At 42.0% G+C, this 11,938-nt stretch overlaps 2 protein-coding genes across 3 annotated transcripts in view; both read right to left on the reverse strand.

Annotated features, from left to right (window-relative positions):
* LOC108294688 (zinc finger protein 679-like) overlaps window positions 1–11,938 on the reverse strand; it is a 194,906-nt gene that overhangs the window by 141,197 nt on the left and 41,771 nt on the right. The gene's annotated exons all lie outside the window — the stretch shown is intronic.
* Window positions 1–11,938, reverse strand: part of LOC108294680 (isoleucine--tRNA ligase, cytoplasmic-like) — a 43,589-nt gene that overhangs the window by 20,428 nt on the left and 11,223 nt on the right. The window contains 2 exon segments of the mRNA XM_037734261.1: window positions 9,359–9,561; window positions 10,244–10,356. Coding sequence (XP_037590189.1) covers window positions 9,359–9,561; window positions 10,244–10,356 — 316 coding nt within the window.

Genomic DNA, 11,938 nt, shown 5'->3' on the forward strand with positions numbered 1-11,938 from the left:
CGTTCTTGTTGCTAGAGTGTGGTGGCACAATCTCGGCTCACGCAACCTCTGCCTCCCAGGTTCAAGTGATTCTCCTGCCTCAGCCTCCCAAGTAGCTGTGACTGCAGGTGCCCACCACCACGCCTAATTTTTTGTATTTTTAGTAGAGACAGGGGTTTCACCATCTTGGCCAAGCTGGTGTCGAACTCCTGACCTCAGGTGATCTGCCTGCCCCCGCTCCCAAAGTGCTAGGATTACAGGCATGAGCCACCGTGTCTGGCCTATTTATTTGGGTGTCTGTATGTAGATTCCTTATGATTTCCCATAGGGGCAGCTTTATTCCTTTATCTATATGCCTTTTATTTCCTTTTCTTGCCTTGATCCACTGGCTAGAACTTCCAGTACAATGTAGAATATGAGTTGTGATTACCTTATTCCTGATTTTAGGTAGAAAGAATTCAGGCTTTCCCCCTTAGGTATAATGGTAGCTGTAGGATTTCTGTAAAATGCTCATTTATCCTGTCTACAAAGGTCTCCTCTCTTCCTTTTTCTGTGAGGATTTTCAACACGAATGGGTGCTGAATTTCATCAAATGCTTTCTCTGAATCAACTGCTGTAGTCATGTAATCTTTTAGTCTGATAACACAATAATTATATTGATTTTTAAATACTGAAGCAGCCTTGCATCTCTGGAATAAATCCCACTTGGTCATGATGCATACTTCTTTGTACATATAGCTGAACTCTATTTAATAATTTATTTGCTAAGAATTTTACATTTATATTCATGAGGAGTATCTGTTTTCTGTTTTTTCTTTTCTTCTTGAGATGGAGTCTCACTGTTGTCAGCTGGGCTGGAGTCCAAGGGCACAATCTTGGCTCACTGCAACCTCCCCCTCCTGGGTTCCAGCAATTCTCCTGCCTCTGCGTCCCAAGTAGCTGAGATTTACAGGTGCCCCCCGCAACCATGCCCTGCTAATTTTTGTATTTTTAGTAGACACGAGGTTTAACTATGTTGGTCAGGCTGCTCTTGAATTCCTGGCCTCAGGTGATCCACCCGCCTCGGCCTCCGAAAGTGCTGGGATCACAGGCATGAGCCATGGTGCTTAGCCTATCTTTTTTCTTAATACTGTCTTTATCTGGTTTTGATCACAGGGTAATAACCACATAAAATGAGTAACGTGTTCCCTCCTCTTATATTTGCTGGATGAATCTGTGTAGAACTGGTGTTAATTCTGGTAAGAATTCTCCAGTGAAACTGGGCCTGGAGATTAGTTTAGAGATTTTAAATTATGAATTGAGTCTCCTTAATAATTATAGGGCTACTAAAATGATCTATTTCATATCGTGTGAATTGTAGTAGTTTGTGCTTTTCAGAAAGAGGGTTCATGTCAGGCCAGGCAGTGGCTCACACCTGTAATCCCAGCACTTTGGGAGGCCAAGGAGGGCAGATCACTTGAGGCCAGGAGTTTGAGACTAGCCTGGCCAACAGGGTGAAACCCCATCTCTACAAAAAATACAAAAATTAACTGGGCGTGGTGTTGCACACCTGTAATTTCAGCTACTCAGGAGACTGAGGCACAAGAATTGCTTGAACCAGGAGGTGGAGGTGGCAGTGAGCTGAGATCGCACCACTGCACGCCAGACTGGGAAACAGAGTGAGACCCTGTCTCAAAGAAAGAAAACAAAAATTGGTTCGCTTCATTTAAGTTGTCAGACTTACATATGGAGATTTATTCATAGTATTTGTGTATCTTTTTGATTTCTGCAGTCTGCATCGATAATGCTTTTTATTCCTGATATGCAACTGTGTTTTCTTTCTCTTTATTAGTCTCACTAGAGATTAATTTTGCTGAAATTTTTGGTAAGAACCAGATTTTTGTATCATATTTTCTCTCATTTTCCTATTTTCAATTGCACTGATAGCTTCTATTTTTATTTCTTTCCTTCTTACTTTGCATTTATTTTATTTTTTTTCCTATCTAGTTTCTTGAGTTTAGACCTTATTATGATTTAAAACCATCTTTCTTTCAGGTTTTAGTGCAACAGATTTCCCTCTCAGGACTGCTTTAGCCACATGCCACATATTTTGATGTCGTATTTTCCTTTTCACTCAGTTCTGTTTTTTTCCTCTTGAGACTTCTTCCCTAATCATGGATAATTTAAAAGTATGTTGTTTATTTTTGAGAGTGTGCAGATTTTCCTTTTATTGTTCTACTACTAATTAATTGATTCTACTGTGATCAGGCAGCACACTCTGATTTCAACTCTACTAATTGGTGGAGGTTTGTTTTATGGCCCAGGTTATAATGTATCTAAGTTCTGTGAGAGCTCGAAAATAATTTATATTCTGCTATTTTTGGGTGAGGTGTTCTCAGTGGTCTATCGATTACTGAAAAAGGTATGCTGAAGTCTCCAACTATAGTTGTGGATTTGTCTATTTCTTCTTTAATGTCTGTATCTTTTTATTTCACGTATTTTGTAGCTCCTTTGTTAGATGCATATAAATTTAGGGTCACTCTATTTTCTTTGTGTATTGACATGTCTATCATTATTTAATGTCCCTGGTAATTTTCTCTGCTCTGAAGTCTGTTTCATCTAATACAGACATGACCATTCCTGCTTCTTTTGATTAATGTTTGCATAGTATATATTTTTCTACCCTTTTACTGTCAACTCACCTGTATCATTATATTTTTAAGTTTCTTATAGACAACACATATTTGGCTAATGTGTTTTTAATAATTCTGCCAATCTTTTGTTGTTTTTTGTTTGCTTGTTTTGAGACACAGTCTCGCTCTGTTACCCAGTCTGGAGTGCAGTGGCGTGATCTTGGCTCACTACAACCTCTGCCTCTCTGGTTCAAGCAATTCTCCTGCCTCAGCCTCCTGAGTAGCTGGGTCTACAGCCACCATGCCTGGCTAATTTTTGCATTTTTAGTAGAGGTGGGGTTTCATCATGTTGGCCAGGCTGGTCTTGAACTCCTGACCTCAGGTGATCTGCCGTCTTGGCCTCCCAAAGTGCTGGGATTACTGGCATGAGCGACTGCGCCTGGCATACTTGTTCTGATTGTTTTCTCTCCTAGCTTCTTGTGGGTTACTGATATAGTTTGGATGTTTGTCCCCTCCAAATCAATGTTGAAAAGTGGCGCTTAGTAGGAGGTGTTTGGGTCACTGGGGCAGATCCCTCATGAATGGCTTGGTAGCCTTGTTGCAGTAATGAGTTCCCACTCTGTTCATTCATGTGATAGCTGGTTGTTTAAAAGAGCCTGGCTTCTATCTTGCTCCCTCTCTCATCATGTGATACACTTGCTCCCACTTCACCTTCTGTAAAGCAGAGTAAAAGCTTCTTGAGGCCCCCACCAGAAGCAGATGCTGGTGCCATGCTTCTTGTACAGCCTGCAGAGCTGTGAGCCAAATAAACTTTTTTTCTTTACAAAGTATCGAGCCTCAGGTATTCGTTTATAGCAATGAAAAATGGACTAACACAGTTACTTAAACATATTTTAGAATTCCATTTTTTATTTTTCTAGGGTTTTGTATGTATCCCGTGGTACAGTCTTTTCTTACTGGTAACTCCAAGTAGTACCTAATATAAACATAACTTCCTAAGGTTCATTGGGGTCAATATTTTACCAGCTTGTGATAAATGTAGAAACCTGGTCTCCTTTGTAACTGTCTTAACTATTACTTGTTCAGTTAGTCCTTACTTAATATTGCTGGTAGGTTCTTGGAAACTGTGACTTTAAGCAGAATGATATACTGTATAATAAACCAACTTTACCACAGGAGTTAAGTTCCCATGGCACATAGTACATCCTTTCACTTAAAATTGCAGGACCCAAGAACCCACTGGTGTTCAGGCCTCAGTGTACGTACACAGAGAACCACATCAAACAATGACACAGTGCTTGTTACACCCATGAGAGGAATGAAAGTCAATTGAATTACCCTCTATTTTGATTTTCCATTTTTCCTTCCTGATGTTTCTGGATTCCCCCTTTTATTATTTCCTTTCTGTGTTAAGAACTTCCTTCAGCTACTTTTAGGACTGGTCTGTTGGCAATAAATTCTTTTAGTTTTCTTTCATTTGAGAATATCTTGATTTTCCCATCATTTTGAAGGGTATCTCTGATTGATACAGAATTCTTGGTAGACAATACTTATCTTTCAGCACTTCAAAAATGCTGCCTTTTCATTTTCTGGCCACTGTAGTTCCTAATGATAAATCCAGTATCATTTGAATTGTTCTTCCCCTCTAAGTTAGGTGTTATATCTTTCACTGCATACAAGACATTTTTTTGTCTTCGGTTTTCAGAAGTTTGATTATGATACATGTTGATGTGGATTCTTTTGGGTTTATCCTGTTTGGGTTTCATGCATACCTTTACTGACACTGCAGAGGAGGTGCTGGTAGCATGTGGCCTCACTGCTGCCATGCATTTGTGAATGGGAGGGATGCACTGTTACTGCCCAAAGGAGATAGAAATCCAGGCCTCCCATGTGGCCTCCACTGATACCACTGGGCAGAGGGGCTCATTTCTGCCCCACTAGGATGAAAGTCCCAACTCCCTACTTGGTCTTGTCTGATACCCCTGTGACAGGGGGGTCTTCAGCTTGACAAGGGTCAAGGCCAGGTTACCTAATTGGCCTTTGCTGGTATGGGTGGTGATGGGACCATAGTTTTTTCTATGGTGTATGGCTAGAGTAGAGCAGTTATTAACGAAAAATATCTCGGTGCACTGTGACCTCCACCTCCCAGATTGAAGCAATTCTCATGCCTCAGACTTCCAAGTAGTTGGGATTACAAGTGCCCGGCACCACACCTATCTAATGTTTGTATTTTTAGTAGAGACCGGGTTTTACCATGTTGGTCAGGCTAGTCTCTGTGGGTCAAGATGGCCAGGGGGAGACCTATGTTAATTTGAGCTAAATAATTGTAAGCTTGTTTGGTTCAAAGTACACTTAAGTTTACGTACCAAACTAAATTATATTATTGGTGCAGTTAATTAGAAATCAAGCAGCAACAGGAGGCCTAAGGTAAAGACCACCTGAGAGGGAAGTAACACCAGGAAACAACGCAGGGTGGTTGCAGAGCAGGCAATACTGCTCTAGTCCTACGAATGCCTTCTGAGCATGGAGAATGTATGAGGGTCTGGTAAAGAGGGCTTATGCAAAGATCTCTGAGAAGGAAGGTGACCTCTGCTCACAAGATCTGGGAGGGTCTTTGTAGATGGGAGCTGGCAAGGAGGAGAAAAGCCTTGCAGGGCAGAGATTATGGAACACCTCAGGCTCTGCCTAGGTTCTTGGAATATGGAATGGTTTTAATTGCTCTATGCCCTCAATGCTCAGGAGGTAAAAGCCCCTTGATGCATTGGGTGGGGTCAGACAGGGTGGCTCCTTGTGCCAGACTTCGGATGCACCTGCACCCTGATAACAATCAGAGCACTAGTTTAGCATGTCTTAGAAGCATCTCAAGTACTCCCCACCATCTTACCTACCCCTTCACCCTCCCTTCCACGCCCATAAGATCAATGAATTATGCACATAAGAAAAGTGTTTGGAGCCCAGGGCTCGGGGCCAACCACCAGGACTAAGGGCACCAATGAATGGGGCTGGGGCTGGTACTGAACAGTTTCAAACTCCTGACCTCAAGTAATCCAGCCATCTTGACCTCCCAAAGTGCTGGGATTACAAGCATGAGCCACTCCACCTTGACAACTGTCACTGCTATGTGACTTAAAGCATCCTCCTATAAATCTTCTTGGAAGTAGTTTGCCCAGAGATAGAAGTATTGCACACTACAGCGTCTTCACTGCGCACGGCCCTCCTTCAAGCCTCGGTGACCTAATGGGGGTGGACCCCTTACTGCACACGGCCCTTGCCTTCATGGGAACGGGCCCCTTGCTGCGCACTGTCCACCTCCTGGCCTAGGTGACCTAATGGGGTGGACCCCATGTTTCATTGCTCATGACCCTATTACTATCCTTAAAAATGATTTCACTCACTGCCCTGCCCCCTAACCTATACACAATAAATATTCATGCTTCTGGACGTTCGGGTCCTCGCCTGACTCCACTTATAGGTGGTGTGGCCCCCTGAGCCCAGCTGCGTTTTCCTTGTACTTCTGTGTCCTGTCTCTTTATTTCCCGGATCCTGTGCCTCAGCACAGCATAAGGCACACCTCATGACTCTGTGGGGACCTCAGCCCTACAGTATACAACTGAGAACATATTCAATCTCATTACTCAAAGAGTCAAAAGCTACAATTTATATCCCATTTTTTCTCCTTTTATTCTGCTCTCTTAAAAATATATGCTCATTTTAAAAAAAGTAAAAAAATTACACAATATGCAAAACAGAAAATGAAACTACATTACAACTTGCCTCACTGAAAATACAAACAGCAACGGTCAGCCCCTTCTTGTCTTGTCCTACTTGTCCCATAGAAAGAATGAGACAGGAGAAAATAATTAAATAAGTCACTGAGATATATTTTAAATGATCTACTTCCTTTTTTTTTTTTTTTTTTTTTTTTTTTTTTTTTTTTTTTTTTTTTTTTTTTTTAAATTTTTTTTTTTTTTTTTTGAGAAAGGGTCTTGCTCTGTCGCCCAGGCAGTGATGTGATCTTGGCTCACTGCAGGCCCCACCTCCCATGTTCATATGATCCTCCTACGAGCCAATATCTTCCCTACCTTAATATCAGACTTTCATAAGTATATCTAAAATTCCTAGATATAACAACAGAAACTGCTACTGCGATTTTTCTTTTTTGGTATTGTAATTTTATGGAGAACCCACTACCAGAAGAATTAAATGTTTTTCAAGCCAATTGCTGTTTACTTTTACTGATAATTACCAGAATCCACACACTGACTTTGCCAGTTTTGGAAAAACAGGCCCACATAGCCATTTTATTTCTGGGCAAAGCTCATCTACTCTCCTGGCTACCTTCCTCAAGAGAACTGTTGTGAGAACAGTTCTGCCTTCTATCCCCCCTCCATCTTTTCTGAGCTTCCTCTCTCTAGCTCCACCCACTACTGTCCAGAGCAATACTTCCAGACTGAGTGCTGTGCCAATCTCTACTGGGGACAGAATATCAACACGTGAGTACATCAATCCGAAACCTTTCGGCAGTTCAGTGGAACTCAGCACTCACCTGTGTTTTTCCTTGAATAAGGATTTTATCTGATGGAGGAACTGGATATGGTTTCAAGGGAACCTTTATGGTGGAAATATGAACTCTGTGTGGCTTTCAAAACATTATTCAGATATCTTCACTCTGATTTCATCGGTTGGACCAGATAGCACTGAAAGCACACACAGAAAATTTTAAAAGGAAAGTACATTTTATTAATCAGAACTTAAAGAAGGTACTGTTGAACAAGGGCTACGGATCCCATGCTGAATCATCACAGAAGGGCAGTCATCCGTCCCTCTCTGCTGGGTGATCTATGAGACTAACTGCACTGCAGTACAGGATTACCTTGTGTCTTTTCCCCCACTCTTTGGGGATAGGGCATGTTTCTTTTCCTGACACAATCAGTGCCTCATGAATCTTGAAACCAAGAAATAACTCAGGACCCACTTAACAAAGTTCTGAACTGATTCAGAGGTCATAAGCACCTTCTTATCTGCTGGAGCAGCCTCCTCAGACCCTGAACTGCCTGGGAATCAAGACGTGTGACAGCTGTCACTGCCCTCTGCAGGGCAAGAAATTCCTGATTCTCTCACTGGCAGGGGCTTGGCAGCCCCTCGGCTCTCCAGGATGAGCTCTGCGTGTGTTTCTCAGTTCTCTAATGAGGAAAAACTGTCCCCACTCTGTCCAGACCCAGGAACCTCCCCTAAGCTAGAAGCCTGTCTATGCTGACTGCAGCTCTGCCTTTCTGCAAAGACGCTATCATCTCTGATTACCTTCTGCCCCAGTCACAGGGCCTATATCACAGAAGCCCAATGGAGCTGAAAAAGGATGGGAAAAGGCAGAGGTTGGCTCAAAGCTACAGCTTGGGAGTGAACATGTGGGGAGGGGAAGAGGAGTGACTTTCCTGCAGAAGACAATCCAAACAGACTGTAGATCAGTGACTGTCATGCACTGATCACTACGGTTTGTATTACCTGCCTCTCCTATCTTCCCCCAACAACCAAAATGCCAAAATAGTAGCTTATTGTTAACTGACAAACTAATCTTTTTGTGAAGTTTCTGTATGGGACTGATGACTTGTCGAGCCATTCCTTCATCTACCACTGACTAGTCAGGAGTGACATCTAAGAGGACCAAAGCCTGTGGGAATGAACAGTGCACACCACACCATGGCAATCAAATAAGGAGAAACACTTCTTCCCAACTCAGCAAAATGCCACTTAAAACTTAATCTGGAGACTCTATAATGCAGCACTATTTGTTCACACAAATGAGCAAAAGCAATAAAATTAATCTAGTTTATTATTCAGGTACTTCTTCAAAACCAGCCAGTCCTCCATCTCTGGAGAAAGGTATGCAGCTTTTTGTTTCTTTTTTTGTAGGGTGCTGCTCACAGGAGATGCCCTGAAACCACCTCTTGAGTCCCCTCACATGACTCTGCTTTTCGGCCATCTAAGAAATAATATCAACTCTTGTGATAAATAAGATCAATAATCATGAAGCCCTTGGAGCAGCATAGCTTTTCAGGCCGCAACAGGTGGATCAAAGGCCTCACAGCAGTAACTCCAAGTGACTTTCTTATACCATGACCCCTGTGATCTTTAGGTTTGTCAGAATGACAAAAGACTAATTCTACAATGAACCACAAAACTTTTTGACTTAATATAAACTGCCATATTTTTGCTAAGGTTAATGTTTCTATTTATTCTGAAGGTTGTTGATTATGATGTAGCAATAATGACACCATCACTTCTGTTGCACAGCACATTGCAGAGTAGAATACATTCTACAAAAGACTTGTAAATTAGGAATCATCTCATTTACCTTTGAGCAAAAACAGAAGTTAAGAAATGACTCACTTCACAAAGGCATCAGAGGTAATGAAATGAATGATAAACTCAAAACTCCAGTCAGTGGAGGGCCATCAAGCCCACTACAACATCTAAGCCATGTCAAGAAACTCAGAAGCATCACATGATGAGGCCCCTAACTTCTGTTTTAATGAGGAAGAACTGCCCACTGTCAAGTGTTTACAAACCTCCTACCTGCCTTCCCTTGCATTCCTTCCCAGCTTCGATACCTCTGACTCCTTGCCACTGTCTGCCCACAGGGAGTTCTGTACACATCTAACTTAAGTGCCTGGGTAAAGGACTGAGGAGGTCGACCTTCCTTTCATGGAGGTGCTGCTCTACCTTCCCCCTGCAAATGGTAAGCTAAGCACAGATATCCCCAATCCCACATGCGAGATCTTACAACTATGCCGACTGGGGATGTCTGATCAAGATTGCAAGTAGTTAGTCTCTTTTTCATCATGGCAAAAAATATTGACACCAGAATCAAAAACAGCCTGTATATTCTCTTCAAGAAGTGTTTTCTGACCACTTTCACCTCTATGCCAATTTTTGGATAGGAGCTCTCTGTGTACTTATTTCTACCAGATACCTTAACAGGTAGAATACTAAGCAATGGCTTAATTTCATATGTTCTTGACTAACTCCTTGAAGGGTTCACTTTTTTTTTTTTTTTTTTTTTTTTTTTTCTTTTTTTTTTTTTTTTTTTTTTTTTTTTTTTTTTTTTTTTTTAAGACAGAGTCTCGCTCTGTTGCCCAGGCCAGAATGCAGTGGTGCAATCTTGGCTCACTGCCATCTCCGCCTCCCAGGTTCAAGTGATTCTCCTGCCGCAGCCTCCCGAGTAGCTGGGACTATATGCACGTGCCACCATGCCTGGCTAATTTTTTGTATTTTTAGCACAGACTGGGTTTCACCATCTTAGCCAGGCTGGTCTCGATCTCCTGACCTTGTGATCTGCATGCTTCAGGCTACCAAAGTGCTGGAAGTACAGGTGTGAGCCACCGTGCCCAGCATGAAGGGTTCACTTTTGTGCAACCCCACACTTGAGACAGTTACATGTAGAAAGCACAAGATACTTATGTATTCATTAAACAAATGCATATGTTAAAGGCATAATGATATATTAGTTTAACAAAGCCAATCTAAACCAAGTAACTGGTTTATTTTACCCTGAGACAAACTGTCAACATTATCAGGAAAGGCACAGGCAAATGCTTTCTCCTCTTATGCTCTCATCTCTTGGTAAAGAAATGTTTCAGGAAACAGAAAAATACCTGAGCATCTGAGTGTGCTTCAAACTGTGCAGTCCCACCTGTGGCCTGATCAAAGGTGTACATGAGGCGGATGTCTTCATCATGCAATTCATGGCCTTCCACAACAATGGTCCCTATGGAGAAGCAGATACACTGTTAATCAGCTTCCCTTCTTCTTCAAGCTGCGCCACTACCTGTGTATTATGCCCCTTCTTCATGAAAATTTCACAACAGCAAAGCCACAGAGGTTTCAAGAGACCATTTCCCTCTGACTCATGTCATGGTTGTAGCCAAGATATGACAAACTTTCTTTGGACTACACTACGCTACCTTGAAGACAGTTAAATCACCACCAATATCTAGTTTTATATAAACTCTCGGGTCCACAGACATGACAAGGCTAAGGGAAGGCACCTAGAGGCAACAAATGCTCACCATAAACACAGAGCAGCAGGATGTAATGAAGAAAACATAGCCTTTAGAGGGAAAGTGAACTTAGGTCCACTATTAGCTGGTTGCATGACATGCTGAGAAAGGTGTGGTGAGGCTAAAATGAGACAGGGAGTGTGTGGTACTGAGCATCATGCCTGTTCAGGGGAGGTAGAAATGTGCACAGCTGCTGAGGACAACACCCCCGGCGACAGGGAGACCCACTGTTGTCATTGATAATGACTTTTCTGGGCTCTGAGCACCAGAGTGTTATGTCTATGTTTACTTTGTCACTGTGTTCCAAAAAACAATTTTGTTTTCATCACTGTAGAACAGTTTACTCAGAAACTGAAATTTAAAAAATAGGCTTTCAATTTCAAATAAGGTTGATTTCAGGAATTTTTGATGCCGTGGCTATCTGGTGAAACAATTTAGATTTGTGACTTCAAGGTTTGTAAGTTTTCTATTTTAATATTTTGAGTTGATTTGTAATTAGAAATAACTTGAGTTCTAGCTGCTGATGTCTTATGTTTTTATTATATCTAAATATTTGGGGAATCTCAGGGCATTTCCCCCAATTTCCTTAGCCACTCATCTGATTTATGAATCCTTAAATCTCTCCTCTCATGATATCTCCCAGCTTATGACTTTCAACTTCAGAGGATGTCCTAATAGTAAACAGCTTGTGCCCCAAATAGCCACAGGATGTCAGACAGCTACACTCAAACCATGTATGATTCTAATCATAGCACAGCTGCAAATTTCTGGGCACCCTGAAATGCTCTGTAGAGGGGTGGCGAGATGGGGCTAATTTCCCTTTCCTAATCCCATCATTTGGTTAGGTACCCCGATACATGTTTTTATACTACCCTATTTTTTCCCTTTATAGCATTTATCAAAACCATAATGATTTTCCCAAATCTTTAATGTCAGCAGGCGCCATCAGAGTAAGGACAAAAACTATCCTAGGCTTCAGGGATCCTCCCACCTCAGCCTCTCAGAGTAACTGGGATAGAGGTGTGTATCATCACACCCGACTAACTGTTGTAATATGCGCCTGCAGTGATCTCAAGTGATCTGCCCACCTGGGCCTCCCAAAGTGCTGGGACTACAGGTGTGAGCCACTGCACCCAACTATTTTCTTTCTAAATTGTAAAAATTATTTATGGCCAGGTGCAGTGGCTCACACCTGTAATCCCAGCACTTTGGAAGGCTGAAGCAGGCAGATCATAAGATCAGGAGTTCAAGACCAGCCTGATCAACATAGTGAAACCCTGCCTCTACTAA

Source organism: Cebus imitator, unplaced genomic scaffold (assembly GCF_001604975.1).
Source record: "Cebus imitator isolate Cc_AM_T3 unplaced genomic scaffold, Cebus_imitator-1.0 Scaffold598, whole genome shotgun sequence".
Taxonomy (NCBI): domain Eukaryota; kingdom Metazoa; phylum Chordata; class Mammalia; order Primates; family Cebidae; genus Cebus; species Cebus imitator.